This window comes from Hyla sarda, chromosome 11 (assembly GCF_029499605.1).
Source record: "Hyla sarda isolate aHylSar1 chromosome 11, aHylSar1.hap1, whole genome shotgun sequence".
Taxonomy (NCBI): Eukaryota; Metazoa; Chordata; class Amphibia; order Anura; family Hylidae; genus Hyla; species Hyla sarda.
Genome location: NC_079199.1, coordinates 71,091,991 through 71,107,522, shown reverse-complemented (window position 1 = coordinate 71,107,522; position 15,532 = coordinate 71,091,991). Strand labels below are relative to the sequence as shown.

At 48.7% G+C, this 15,532-nt stretch overlaps 1 protein-coding gene across 2 annotated transcripts in view; it reads right to left on the bottom strand.

Annotated features, from left to right (window-relative positions):
* Positions 1-15,532, bottom strand: part of MRPL24 (mitochondrial ribosomal protein L24) — a 65,164-nt gene that overhangs the window by 48,321 nt on the left and 1,311 nt on the right. For both annotated transcript variants that reach the window (XM_056546415.1, XM_056546414.1), the window contains exon 2: positions 5,556-5,743. In XM_056546415.1, coding sequence (XP_056402390.1) covers positions 5,556-5,741 — 186 coding nt within the window. In that variant the 5' untranslated portion in view covers positions 5,742-5,743. The remainder of the gene's footprint in view (positions 1-5,555; positions 5,744-15,532) is intronic.

Here is a 15,532-nt window from a genome sequence, read left to right as displayed (position 1 = left end):
GAAAAACCACCTTGTCCTGGAGGATGACCAGGTAGGGGGGGGGGGGGAGGCAGAATAGAGCTGCCAGCTCCAAAACCCTCCTAATATAAGTGACCGCAATAAGGAACGCCACCTTCCAGGAAAGTAGACGTAGAGGAACGACCCTAAGAGGTTAAAAGGGAGCACCCTGCAGGGCACAGAGAACCAAGTTCAGATCCCAAGGGGGAGTAGGCAATCTGTGAGGCGGGGCCGCCTGAGCCACATCTTGAAGAAAGGTCTGGATATGAGGATCGGACGCCAGGGGACATTGAAAAAGAATGGAAAGAGACGAAACTTGTCCCTTAAGGGAACTGAGAGACAACTGTTGTTCCAACCCCGACTGTAAAAAGGAAAGAAGCCATGGGAGAGAGAAAGTAACGGGGGAAAAGGCGTAAGATTCACACCAACAAAAAATAAGACTGCCAAGTACGGTGGTAAATCTTCGCAGAAGAGGGCTTTCGGGCCCTGATCATAGTGCGAACAACTTGGTTAGAAAACCCCCTGGCTCTCAAAACCGCGGTCTCAACCGCCACACCGTAAGATGCAGCGACTGTAAATTGGGGTGGCAAAGAGGACCCTGAGAGAGCAGGTCTGGACAGAGTGGATAGCGCAGTGGTGCGTTGTCCACTAGCCGAAACACATCTGCGTACTACGCCCTCCTGGGCGAGTCCGGAGCCACGCCTTCCGCCTCTAGCTTCCTCAGGACCCTGGGAAGGAGAAGAAGAGGAGGGAAGAGATAGGGCAGGGCAAAGTGCGACCAAAGAATCACCAGGGCATCCACCGCTAGAGCTAAGGGATCCCAGGACTTTGCCACAAAGCGGGGAACCTTCTGGTTGTGGCGTGACGCGAACAGGTCCACGTCTGGAGTGCCCCAGAGATTGCAGATTTCCGCAAACACTTCTGGATGAAGAGACCACTCGTTTGGGTCGGCTAAGGAGCGGCTGAGAAAGGGAGGAATGATCCTGTGATCGAAGGATAGTGGAGATCTGTCCCATCGGGACACGAGAGCAAGTTGAAGAGGTCGATAATGAAACAGGGCAAAAGGAATGGCTTCCATGGCTGCCACCATCCGGCTCAGGACATCCTTGCAGAATCGAATGGAAACTGGCACAGGTTTCCATAGAATCTGAACTCCTGATAAAAAAAGCCATCCGCTTGTGCGACGGGAGCCGGATCCTGGTGGACGCCGTGTCGAACTGGAGTCCCAGGAAGACTAGAGACTGGGTGGGAGTCAGGTTGGACTTGTCCTGATTGATCATACAGCCAAACAGAGACAAGGTCTAAAGAGTAAGGTGGACACACTCTTGATTATGGGCCCTGGTTGGAGCATTGACCAAGAGATCGTCTAGGTAGGGGATCACTGATGACACACCGTGCTCGCAAGAGGAAAACCACTGCCGACAGGACCTTGGTGAAAACCCTCGGAGCAGTGGCTAGTCCGAAAGGAAGGGCCACAAACTGAAAATGGCCCTCTGGAACTGAGAAGCGAAGACAATGTGCTGGAAAAATAAGGGTGTTGGCATCTCGGATGTCCACCGAGGAAAGAAACTCCCCTTGATAGATGGACGCCACTACCGAACGAAGAGACTCCATACGAAAATGACGGAGGAGTCGTTGAGGCACGTCAGGTCCAAGAACGGGCAAATTGAACCCCCTTTTTTGGGGACCACAAACAGGTTGGAATAAAAACCTGAAAATGCTCCCTGGGAGGAACTGGGATAATCACTCCCTGAGCCATAAGGGACCGAAGCGCTCCCAGAAAGGCCCTTGCCACAGTAGGGGAATGAGGGGGCGCGAACGAAAAAAAAGGAAGTAAGCAAACTCAATCCGATAGCCGTTGGAAATTACATCTCGGACCCAGGAGTCCTGCACGTGGGCAGACCAGACGTCCCAGAAAAGTGGCAGCGCCCTCCCACCTGAGAAAAATCTGCAGGTGGGGGCATCCCTTCAGGCAGAGGTAGGTTTACGGGTTTCCGCCTTGGCCGCAGAACGGCCTGAACGGTTCTCCAATTTCCAGGAGGGACGGGCCTTGAAGGAAGGAGCCTTCTTGTCCTGTGAAGGCGCCTGTCTGGTCGCCCTACTGGAGCCATACATACAAAAGGACCGAAAGGAGGTTGACCTCCGACGGTAGTTGGTTTTGCGAGACTTATTCTGAGGCAATAAGGAACTCGTACCTCCCGTAGTCTCTGAGATAATCTCATCCAGGCGTTTGCCAAACAGGCGAGAACCTGTAAAAGGAAGCTCCGTTAGAGATTTCTTGGAAGCGGCATCAGCGTCCCAGGCCTTGAGCCACATGGAACGACGAAGCGCCACCAGATTACCCATGGCAAAAGCCGTACAACGGGGCGGCTGCATGGAAGCTGAGCACAGAAAGTCCCCAGCAGTGGAGAGTTGAAGTGCCAAATCCACGAGTTCCTCCGTATGGGACCCAGATAAAATACCCTTTCGGAGTTGAGAAGCCCAGACAGAAAGAGCTTTTGACACCCAAGCAAAAGCAGGAAGTAATGAAGATGCTACTTCAAAAGCAAATTTTGCCAGATTTTCAATCCTCTTATCCGCCGGATCTTTAAAGGAAGCTGCGTCTGTGTCCAAAGGCAGAGTAGTGGATTTTGACAGGCGGGAGACTGGTGGATCCACCGTTGGAGGGGATGTCTACCTTGCAATAAGGTCCCTGGCAAAAGGGAAATTATGCCTGAACCTTTTTAATACCTTGAAAATGCTTGTCAGGATGTTTCCAGGCAGTTTCCAGTAAGGCATCAAATTCAGCATGAGAGCTGAAAACCTTAGGTGAGGGACGGGAGCGGTGAAAGGAAACTTCTGGAGATGTGTCCAAAGTTCCTGGGTCCTCAAGGTGAAAGGTGTCCCTAATGCCCGAGACCAAGCTGTCTACCATGCCAGTTGTGTCGGTTCGGTCCTCTGAGTCATAGGCAGAACCTGAGGCCTCATCTTCCAGTTCCCCAGGAGAGTGGGAGCGGGAGGAGGCGGCCTTGGATGAAGGCGAAACTGACTTAGTATGCAGATCTGGAGACCCAGAGCGGTTTCTTCTACTGGACTCTGGAGACGAGCCAGAGAACAAACCCCTAGGGCACTTGTGAGGGCACCTGGAATAAGGGGAATGAGAGCCAGGCTCTCTGGAGGGTTGGAGTAAGGAAGACTTCTCCAAAGCAGTCATCACAGAACAGGAGACCTGCGCCAATAGGGTAATCATCAGGCTCACAATGCGCACGCTAACACGTGATAGGGCCTGAAACCCCGCCGGGAGAGTGGGCAGGGCTAAGGTCCATGAGCAGAGTGTGCAGCGGCCATAATGAATTTGCCCCCTAATGTCGGCAATGTAATGTGGTTGAGGCCGGAGGAGACAGGGATACGCCGGGCTAATGCGAACAGCGCTATTGACAGGGTAAGGGATCCCCGACAGTCCGGTTGCATCGCAAAGTGATGCGGCCGAAGTGAAACAAATATATATATATATACCAGCGCATTAGCAGAAAGTAAGCGCCGGTGAAGTACATGTGAATAAAAGTGAACATTATTCCTGCACCACATAACATCCCTTATATCAGAATGGCCGAGCAGGGCAATCCCTAGGGGGAATAAAAAGGAGTGGGCACCAAAACAGGGGGCTACAGAGGTTGAGAATCGAGAAAGAAAAAGGGGAGGAATACTCACGTTTCCATAGAAAACTTACCTCATGAGGTCTTCAGTCAGCATTTAGTCACCTGCATCATGCAGGCTGAGACAGTGAGACGAGCAGGGAAGGTAGGGGGACCCTGACCCAAAGGTACAACCCCAGGCGCTGACCGGTGGCGAGAAGGGGTTAACAGTACATGACTCGATGTCTGTGCCCCTTCTTCGCAAATGGGGAAACAGTGAACGCTATGTTCCTGAGACCCTCCTGAAAAGAGAAAAATAAAGGGAGAGAAAAATCTAACTAAATGTCCCTAAACTGAAAAACAATAAAATAAGTGACCAGGTCTGCAGAGCTCCAGACCAGCATCTGCCTCCTAAAGACACTAATCTAAAACTGATTAGCTCAGGTGCCTGTTGGCGGGTATATCCTGCTGGGAGGGGCTGACTTTTCTTGTTGACATAGTGTCAAGCCTCCTAGCGACAGCAGCATATACCCATGGTCTGTGTCCCCCAATGGAGCCGATAGAGAAAGAGTGTTTATCAGTGTTAGACAGGAAACGTTCTATATAACAGTATCAAATGCTCACATAATACCTCATTAATTCTGTGGAGTTATAAATTGCATATATAAAGATCAAAATCTATATTCAAGCATAAAACAGGGGGGTTGGAGAGGTACCAGCACTACCCATTAAGTAACATCCTTCTCATCACTCAACCTGGCAAACATTTGGGGGAATACCAGATGAGGACTAACCCGAGTTTTCCCTTAACCTCTCCTTCTGGCACCCAGCATCATTATGCAACCATTCTCCCCCACATCAGCCCCACAAAATGTATTTCACTAGTATCAATGGATCTCAGTGTAGCTTATTTAGATTCAGGATCTATGCTTTCAAATGTGCAACAGACCACATTTTACACACCAATACCAAACCTCAAATGGCTGTTCAAGGATTGCATACATTCAACAAGATGTACAAAAGATATCATTTATAAACATCAAGCACATTGTTATTATTATTATTGAACTCTAAAGTCATTTAATTTAAAGGCACACATACAAGCTCCCATTCTTTTCCAAATCGATTTAAAAGCAGTTTTTTCCACTCAATTGCCACAGCAGCTGCTAGTGACTAGGGATGTCCCAATATTGGTCATTTCCCCGAGAACTTGTACGTGTGCAAATGTCTCTGGCATCTACCAGGGTGACAGAGCAGAGGATGCAGAGCCCCAAGGGAAGGGGAGTGGGAAGTTTTTTTTGGAGGAGAACCTCTTTGGGGAAAGCTACTTTATGGGGGCATCTACACATAGGGGAGATTTCTTATCTATTGGGGAGCTTCAACCTAATAGATGGGAGGGGGGGTTCTCTACCTACCTACTGGGGGATTGTACATAATAGGGGTGGGTTCTCTACCTACTGGAGGCTTATTTCTAATAGGGGGATTCCCTATCTATCTACTGAGGGCTTTTATCTAATAGAGGAGAAGATTCCCTACCTACCTACTGGGGATTCTTCTAAATGGGGGGGGGGTCCCTACCTATCTACCTACTGGGAAAAGGTGGGGGGGGGGGAATATTCCCTACCTATGCAAATACTATTGGTTTACCTAATAGGGGGCATTCCTATTTTACGACTAGGAATATCCTAATTTATGAGTTTCAGCTAAGGCCTCATGTTCCAGTTTCACCTAAGGCCTCACAAAATCAAGAGCATCCTCCGCTGTCACATGACTTTAAAAAAAAAAAAAAAAAGGATCTGTAATTGTTATCAGTGAATGTTTGAAAAAAAGTAGCAGTACTCCAAGTCTTTAAAAAATTGTATCGTGACATCCCTACTAGGGTCTGCTCTGTTTCCAGAACAGAAATCTGGTCACTGGGTCACATGAAAACAGCACTTTACTTACTGTGTCACCCCGGAAATATGACCATTCATCTTTACTAATAGGCTCCACAAATATTATAGATCTTCTTTTTCCAGGAGGGTTTTTTCTCTGAGCAGCCACAGTAGGTGGTCGGCTGGTACCAAAACGGTAATCTCTGGGCAACTTAATCACCTTAGAAGGGAGGGCAAGGAGTGCTGTGAGACGCATTTCTGTAAGAGACCCAAAGAATTTCAATGAATAAAGGTGTCCTGCAATGTTAGTATAAAGTAGCATTTGTGAGACCACAGCACAGCTGACTTAGCTTTAGTAAGTAAACCATGTAGTTATAAGGCAATGTTCACATGTCAGCATGTCCGCAAGGAAAATCTCGATATACCGGAGACTGGGGGCATCAGCATAAGGAATGCGCCGTCTCATAGACTGCTATGCATTCCGTGCAGAGCCCAAAGAAAGGTTCACTCTTTCTGCGGACACGAAATTCAGGAATTTCCATGCAGGAAACACCTGGCACGGAAATTCCGCTGTGTGCACAGTGCAGTAGAATCTCGTTAAATTCAACGGGACTCTGCTGCAGCAGAATCTACAAGCAGAATGCCAATGCGGAAGAGTCCACAGAACTTTTTGTGTAAGGGCAACAAATTCACACCAAAAAGCTGTGTAAAAAGCTTGATAAATGTCCTCCATGAGGTTTGGGCTCCTTCTACATTAACAGGCAGCTAGGGGCACATACCGTATTTTTTGCCATATAAGACGCACTTTTTCTTCCCCAAAACTGGGGGGAGAAAAGTTGGTGCGTCTTATACGGCAAATACACATTAAAACCAGCGGTCCCTGCGGCCATCAACGGCCGGGACCCGTGGCTAATACAGGACATCACCGATCGCGGTGATGCCCTGTATTAACCTTTCAGACGCGGCGATCAAAGCTGACCGCCGCGTCTGAAGCAAAAGTGACACTAGCCCGACTGGTCAGTCGGGCTGTTCGGGACCACCGCGGTGAAATTGCGGCATCCCGAACAGCTTACAGGACACCGGGAGGGACCTTACCTGCCTCATCGGTGTCTGCTCCATGCCGGGATCCCCTGCATGGCCGGCGCTCTCCTTCGTCGTCATCACGTTGTCGCGCACACCGTCCCGTCATCTAATAGGAACGGCGTGCGTAGCGACGTGATGGCGGCGACGGCAAAGGATACCGGGCAGCAGAGACGTTTCAGAGCAACAGGGACACCCCGGGGACGCGGCGACAGCGATAGAGAGCGACGTCAAGGGCAGCGGTGACGGGTCCGGAGCGGCAGGGACACGTGAGTACTACCTCCTATACCAGTGGTCTTTAACCTGCGGACCTCCAGATGTTGCAAAACTACAACTCCCAGTATGCCCGGACAGCCAACGGCTGTCCGGGCATGCTGGAAGTTGTAGTTTTGCAACATCTGAAGGTCCGCAGGTTGAAGATCACTGTCGTATACTTTACATTGTATTTGGCTCAGAATCTTTATTTTCTAGATTTTTATGCATTAAAATTGGGTGCGTCTTATATGACAAAAAATACGGTACTTCTATTAAAGCCTTCCAGTACTTAGCTGCTGGATGCTCCACAGGAAGTTGTGTAGTTCTTTCCAGTCTGACCACAGTGCTCTCTGCTGTCACCTCTGTCAGTGTCAGGAACTGTCCAGGGCAGGAGCAAACCTCGTGTCAGCAGAGAGCACTGTGGTCAGACTGAAAAGAACTACACAACTTTCTCTTGAGCATACAGCATCTGATAAGTACTGGAAGGATTAAGATTTTTAACCAGAAATAATTTAAAAATCAAGTGTAACTTTCTGAAACATGTTTTTTCTTTTTTGGATCCCCCCCCCCCCCCCCCCCTTTAACTTTTTCCCTAATCTAACTTACAAATGATCATCTTCAAATGATCATCAAACTTACAGTAAATTCGATTCGTCATGAACTTCTCGGCTCGGCAGTTGATGACTTTTCCTGCATAAATTAGTTCAGCCTTCAGGTGCTCCGGTGGGCTGGAAAAGGTGGATACATTCCTAGGAGAGAGTCTCCTAGGACTGTATCCATCTTTTCCAGCCCACGGGAGCACCTGAAAGCTGAACTAATTTATGCAGGAAAAGGCATCAACTGCCGAGCCGAGAAGTTTGTGACGAATCGAATTTACTGTAAGTTCGCTTATCTCTAATCTTCTCCACTATTTTTTTTTTCCGATTTAACAAAAAAGTAAGAAGGAAATTATTAATGCAAAAAGTCATTTTTTTTCTCTACTCAAAGCCTACTAAACAGACACTAGGCATTATATAGATGGACCCCATAAAAGTCAATAGGAACTGTTTGTGTCCCTTGCGCAACAGACCGGACCGTTCAGCTCAGTCTTTCGGACATGAATGGAGTCTGTGATGGAGCTCCATGAACGAGGCGCCCGCGTAGATGTGCACTTATCCTAAAGACTTGTCTTTGTTTTGCACAGCTGAAGGCACACAGAAATCTTAAAATGGTGAGAAATTCATTTATTTTATTGTAAACTAATTAAGGGGGTCTTGGCATTATAGCTCACTCTATAACTATAGTGATGGCATTTTGGCTGGATATCAGTTGAAAATTATCTTCAGGAAGATTTTTTTATGCAGCACCATAAAAACTTTTGGACATAAACCATGTCCCCTTTACGTGCCACAAGTAACTTACCTGCTAAGTAACAAATGCTGCAAAGAATTTATATTCCCAGCAGCATTTGTCACATAGCTTCCTTGTGATAAGACCCATTTTGTGGACATATAATGACACACAAGGTCTAGTGTCCAGAAAAGGCCATCACATCCTCACAACAATCATCACTCAGTGTTCCTAGATTCCTACAGATATGCATCCTCAAATAAAAAAAAGAGCCTGTCCTTTACAAAGATGTGGACAGAACGTCTATCTCCACTGCGGCAGCTAGACCACTATACAGTCTATTGTGCTGATGCCCTTTGTACATACACTAAGTTTGAGTCTCAAAACACAGCAATCCTAATCCAGGGCTCGACAAATCTGTTACGAATCTAGGAGCCAGGATGCCGAACGTCATGTAACATGACATCATACAATCAGTCATTAGTGTACCCTCATCTCTCCCTGTGGAAGTCATTAGTGTCCCCTTACCTTACATTGTGTCACAGTGATTAGTGTCCCCTCATCTCTCCCTGTGTCACAGTGATTAGTGTACCCTCATCTCTCCCTGTGTCACAGTCATTAGAGTCCCCTCAACTCTCCCTGTGGAAGTCATTAGTGTCCCCTCATCTCTCCCTGTGTCACAGTGATTAGTGTCCCCTCATCTCTCCCTGTGTCACAGTGATTAGTGTACCCTCATCTCTCCCTGTGTCACAGTCATTAGAGTCCCCTCAACTCTCCCTGTGGAAGTCATTAGTGTCCCCTCATCTCTCCCTGTGTCACAGTGATTAGTGTCCCCTCATCTCTCCCTGTGTCACAGTGATTAGTGTCCTCTCATCTCTGCCTGTGTCACAGTGTCCCATCATGTCTCCCTGTGTCACAGTGATTAGTGTCCCCTCATCTCTCCCTGTGTCACAGTGATTAGTGTCCCCTCATCTCTCCCTGTGTCACAGTGATTAGTGTCCTCTCATCTCTGCCTGTGTCACAGTGTCCCATCATGTCTCCCTGTGTCGCAGTCATTAGTGTTCCCTCATCTCTCCTTGTGTCACAGTGATTAGTGTCCCCTCATCTCTGCCTGTGTCACAGTGATTAGTGTCCCCTCATCTCTGCCTGTGTCACAGTGATTAGTGTCCCCTCATCTCTGCCTGTGTCACAGTGATTAGTGTCCCCTCATCTCTGCCTGTGTCACAGTGATTAGTGTCCCCTCATCTCTGCCTTTGTCACAGTGATTAGTGTCCCCTCATCTCTGCCTGTGTCACAATCAGTGTCCCATCATGTCTCCCTGTGTAGCAGTCATTAGTGTCCCCTCATCTCTGCCTGTGTCACAATCAGTGTCCCATCATGTCTCCCTGTGTCAATGTCATTAGTGTCCCCTCATCTCTCCCTGTGTTATGATTATTAGTGTCCTGATCATGTGTCAGGGGATCTGTACAAGAATGGAGGAAGAGGTATGTAAAACAGTGATTAGTGTCCTCTCATCTCTGCCTGTGTCACAGTGTCCCATCATGTCTCCCTGTGTCGCAGTCATTAGTGTCCCCTCATCTCTCCCTGTGTCACAGTGATTAGTGTCCCCTCATCTCTCCCTGTGTCACAGTGATTAGTGTCCACTCATCTCTCCCTGTGTCACAGTGATTAGTGTCCCCTCATCTCTCCCTGTGTCACAGTGATTAGTGTCCCCTCATCTCTCCCTGTGTCAAAGTGATTAGTGTCCCCTCATCTCTGCCTGTGTCACAATCAGTGTCCCCTCATGTCTCCCTGTGTCGCAGTGATTAGTGTCCCCTCATCTCTGCCTGTGTCACAGTGATTAGTGTCCCCTCATCTCTGCCTGTGTCACAGTGATTAGTGTCCCCTCATCTCTGCCTGTGTCACAGTGATTAGTGTCCCCTCATCTCTGTCTGTGTCACAGTGAATAGTGTCCCCTCATCTCTGCCTGTGTCACAGTGATTAGTGTCCCCTCATCTCTGCCTGTGTCAGTGATTAGTGTCCCCTCATCTCTGCCTGTGTCACAGTGATTAGTGTCCCCTCATCTCTGCCTGTGTCACAGTGATTAGTGTCCCCTCATCTCTGCCTGTGTCACAGTGTCCCATCATGTCTCCCTGTGTCGCAGTCATTAGAGTCCCCTCATCTCTCCTTGTGTCACAGTGATTAGTGTCCCCTCATCTCTGCCTGTGTCACAGTGATTAGTGTCCCCTCATCTCTGCCTGTGTCACAAATAGTGTCCCATCATGTCTCCCTGTGTAGCAGTCATTAGTGTCCCCTCATTTCTGCCTGTGTCACAATCAGTGTCCCATCATGTCTCCCTGTGTCAATGTCATTAGTGTCCCCTCATCTCTCCCTGTGTTATGATTATTAGTGTCCTGATCATGTGTCAGGGGATCTGTACAAGAATGGAGGCAGAGGTATGTAAAACAGTGATTAGTGTCCTCTCATCTCTGCCTGTGTCACAGTGTCCCATCATGTCTCCCTGTGTCGCAGTTATTAGTGTCCCCTCATCTCTCCCTGTGTCACAGTGATTAGTGTCCCCTCATCTCTCCCTGTGTCACAGTGATTAGTGTCCCCTCATCTCTCCCTGTGTCACAGTGATTAGTGTCCCCTCATCTCTGCCTGTGTCAAAGTGATTAGTGTCCCCTCATCTCTGCCTGTGTCACAGTGATTAGTGTCCCCTCATCTCTGCCTGTGTCACAGTGATTAGTGTCCCCTCATCTCTGCCTGTGTCACAGTGATTAGTGTCCCCTCATCTCTGCCTTTGTCACAGTGATTAGTGTCCCCTCATCTCTGCCTGTGTCACAATCAGTGTCCCATCATGTCTCCCTGTGTCAATGTCATTAGTGTCCCCTCATCTCTCCCTGTGTTATGATTATTAGTGTCCTGATCATGTGTCAGGGGATCTGTACAAGAATGGAGGCAGAGGTATGTAAAACAGTGATTAGTGTCCTCTCATCTCTGCCTGTGTCACAGTGATTAGTGTCCCCTCATCTCTGCCTGTGTCACAGTGATTAGTGTCCCCTCATCTCTGCCTGTGTCACAATCAGTGTCCCCTCATGTCTCCCTGTGTCGCAGTGATTAGTGTCCCCTCATCTCTGCCTGAGTCAGTGAATAGTGTCCCCTCATCTCTGCCTGTGTCACAGTGATTAGTGTCCCCTCATCTCTGCCTGTGTCACAGTGATTAGTGTCCCCTCATCTCTGCCTGTGTCACAGTGATTAGTGTCCCCTCATCTCTGCCTGTGTCACAGTGATTAGTGTCCCCTCATCTCTGCCTGTGTCACAGTGATTAGTGTCCCCTCATCTCTGCCTGTGTCACAGTGATTAGTGTCCCCTCATCTCTGCCTGTGTCACAGTGATTAGTGTCCCCTCATCTCTGCCTGTGTCACAGTGATTAGTGTCCCCTCATCTCTGCCTGTGTCACAGTGATTAGTGTCCCCTCATCTCTGCCTGTGTCACAATCAGTGTCCCATCATGTCTCCCTGTGTAGCAGTCATTAGTGTCCCCTCATCTCTGCCTGTGTCCCAATCAGTGTCCCATCATGTCTCCCTGTGTCAATGTCATTAGTGTCCCCTCATCTCTCCCTGTGTTATGATTATTAGTGTCCTGATCATGTGTCAGGGGATCTGTACAAGAATGGAGGAAGAGGTATGTAAAACAGTGATTAGTGTCCTCTCATCTCTGCCTGTGTCACAGTGTCCCATCATGTCTCCCTGTGTCGCAGTCATTAGTGTCCCCTCATCTCTCCCTGTGTCACAGTCATTAGTGTCCCCTCATCTCTCCATGTGTCACAGTGATTAGTGTCCACTCATCTCTCCCTGTGTCACAGTGATTAGTGTCCCCTCATCTCTCCCTGTGTCACAGTGATTAGTGTCCCCTCATCTCTCCCTGTGTCAAAGTGATTAGTGTCCCCTCATCTCTGCCTGTGTCACAATCAGTGTCCCCTCATGTCTCCCTGTGTCGCAGTGATTAGTGTCCCCTCATCTCTGCCTGTGTCAGTGATTAGTGTCCCCTCATCTCTGCCTGTGTCACAGTGATTAGTGTCCCCTCATCTCTGCCTGTGTCAGAGTGATTAGTGTCCCCTCATCTCTCCCTGTGTCACAGTGATTAGTGTCCCCTCATCTCTCCCTGTGTCACAGTGAATAGTGTCCCCTCATCTCTCCCTGTGTCACAATGATTAGTGTCCCCTCATCTCTCCCTGTGTCAAAGTGATTAGTGTCCCCTCATCTCTGCCTGTGTCACAATCAGTGTCCCCTCATGTCTCCCTGTGTCGCAGTGATTAGTGTCCCCTCATCTCTGCCTGTGTCAGTGATTAGTGTCCCCTCATCTCTGCCTGTGTCACAGTGATTAGTGTCCCCTCATCTCTGCCTGTGTCACAGTGATTAGTGTCCCCTCATCTCTGCCTGTATCACAGTGATTAGTGTCCCCTCATCTCTGCCTGTGTCACAGTGATTAGTGTCACCTCATCTCTGCCTGTGTGTCACAGTGATTAGTTTCCCCTCATCTCTGCCTGTGTCACAGTGATTAGTGTCCCCTCATCTCTGCCTGTGTCACAGTGATTAGTGTCCCCTCATCTCTGCCTGTGTCACAGTGATTAGTGTCCCCTCATCTCTGCCTGTGTCATAGTGTCCCATCATGTCTCCCTGTGTAGCAGTCATTAGTGTCCCCTCATCTCTGCCTGTGTCACAATCAGTGTCCCATCATGTCTCCCTGTGTCAATGTCATTAGTGTCCCCTCATCTCTCCCTGTGTTATGATTATTAGTGTCCTGATCATGTGTCAGGGGATCTGTACAAGAATGGAGGCAGAGGTATGTAAAACAGTGATTAGTGTCCTCTCATCTCTGCCTGTGTCACAGTGTCCCATCATGTCTCCCTGTGTCGCAGTCATTAGTGTCCCCTCATCTCTCCCTGTGTCACAGTGATTAGTGTCCACTCATCTCTCCCTGTGTCACAGTGATTAGTGTCCACTCATCTCTCCCTGTGTCACAGTGATTAGTGTCCCCTCATCTCTCCCTGTGTCGCAGTGATTAGTGTCCCCTCATCTCTGCCTGTGTCAGTGATTAGTGTCCCCTCATCTCTGCCTGTGTCACAGTGATTAGTGTCCCCTCATCTCTCCCTGTGTCACAGTGATTAGTGTCCACTCATCTCTCCCTGTGTCACAGTGATTAGTGTCCACTCATCTCTCCGTGTCACAGTGATTAGTGTCCACTCATCTCTCCCTGTGTCACAGTGATTAGTGTCCCCTCATCTCTCCCTGTGTCAAAGTGATTAGTGTCCCCTCATCTCTCCCTGTGTCAAAGTGATTAGTGTCCCCTCATCTCTGCCTGTGTCACAATCAGTGTCCCCTCATGTCTCCCTGTGTCGCAGTGATTAGTGTCCCCTCATCTCTGCCTGTGTAAGTGATTAGTGTCCTCTCATCTCTGCCTGTGTCACAATCAGTGTTCCATCATGTCTCCCTGTGTCGCAGTCATTAGTGTCCCCTCATCTCTCCCTGTGTCACAGTGATTAGTGTCCCCTCATCTCTCCCTGTGTCACAGTGATTAGTGTCCCCTCATCTCTGCCTGTGTCAAAGTGATTAGTGTCCCCTCATCTCTGCCTGTGTCAAAGTGATTAGTGTCCCCTCATCTCTGCCTGTGTCACAGTGATTAGTGTCCCCTCATCTCTGCCTGTGTCACAGTGATTAGTGTCCCCTCATCTCTGCCTGTGTCACAATCAGTGTCCCATCATGTCTCCCTGTGTAGCAGTCATTAGTGTCCCCTCATCTCTGCCTGTGTCACAATCAGTGTCCCATCATGTCTCCCTGTGTCAATGTCATTAGTGTCCCCTCATCTCTCCCTGTGTTATGATTATTAGTGTCCTGATCATGTGTCAGGGGATCTGTACAAGAATGGAGGAAGAGGTATGTAAAACAGTGATTAGTGTCCTCTCATCTCTGCCTGTGTCACAGTGATTAGTGTCCCCTCATCTCTGTCTGTGTCACAGTGATTAGTGTCCCCTCATCTCTCCCTGTGTCACAGTGATTAGTGTCTCCTCATCTCTGCCTGTGTCACAGTGATTAGTGTCCCCTCATCTCTGCCTGTGTCACAGTGATTAGTGTCCCCTCATCTCTGCCTGTGTCACAATCAGTGTCCCATCATGTCTCCCTGTGTAGCAATCATTAGTGTCCCATCATCTCTGCCTGTGTCACAATCAGTGTCCCATCATGTCTCCCTGTGTAGCAGTCATTAGTGTCCCCTCATCTCTCCCTGTGTTATGATTATTAGTGTCCTGATCATGTGTCAGGGGATCTGTACAAGAATGGAGGCAGAGGTATGTAAAACAGTGATTAGTGTCCTCTCATCTCTGCCTGTGTCACAGTGTCCCATCATGTCTCCCTGTGTCGCAGTCATTAGTGTCCCCTCATCTCTCCCTGTGTCACAGTGATTAGTGTCCCCTCATCTCTCCCTGTGTCACAGTGATTAGTGTCCCCTCATCTCTGCCTGTGTCACAGTGATTAGTGTCCCCTCATCTCTGCCTGTGTCACAGTGATTAGTGTCCCCTCATCTCTGCCTGTGTCACAGTGATTAGTGTCCCCTCATCTCTGCCTGTGTCACAATCAGTGTCCCATCATGTCTCCCTGTGTAGCAGTCATTAGTGTCCCCTCATCTCTGCCTGTGTCACAATCAGTGTCCCATCATGTCTCCCTGTGTCACAGTGATTAGTGTCCCCTCATCTCTGCCTGTGTCACAATCAGTGTCCCATCATGTCTCCCTGTGTCAATGTCATTAGTGTCCCCTCATCTCTCCCTGTGTTATGATTATTAGTGTCCTGATAATGTGTCAGGGGATCTGTACAAGAATGGAGGCAAAGGTATGTAAAACAATGATTAGTGTCCTCTCATCTCTGCCTGTGTCACAGTGATTAGTGTCCCCTCATCTCTGTCTGTGTCACAGTGATTAGTGTCCCCTCATCTCTCCCTGTGTCACAGTGATTAGTGTCCCCTCATCTCTACCTGTGTCACAGTGATTAGTGTCCCCTCATCTCTGCCTGTGTCACAGTGATTAGTGTCCCCTCATCTCTGCCTGTGTCACAGTGATTAGTGTCCCCTCATCTCTGCCTGTGTCACAGTGATTAGTGTCCCCTCATCTCTACCTGTGTCACAGTGATTAGTGTCCCCTCATCTCTGCCTGTGTCACAGTGATTAGTGTCCCCTCATCTCTGCCTGTGTCACAGTGATTAGTGTCCCCTCATCTCTGCCTGTGTCACAGTGATTAGTGTCCCCTCATCTCTGCCTGTGTCACAATCAGTGTCCCATCATGTCTCCCTGTGTAGCAGTCATTAGTGTCCCCTCATCTCTGCCTGTGTCACAATCAGTGTCCCATCAT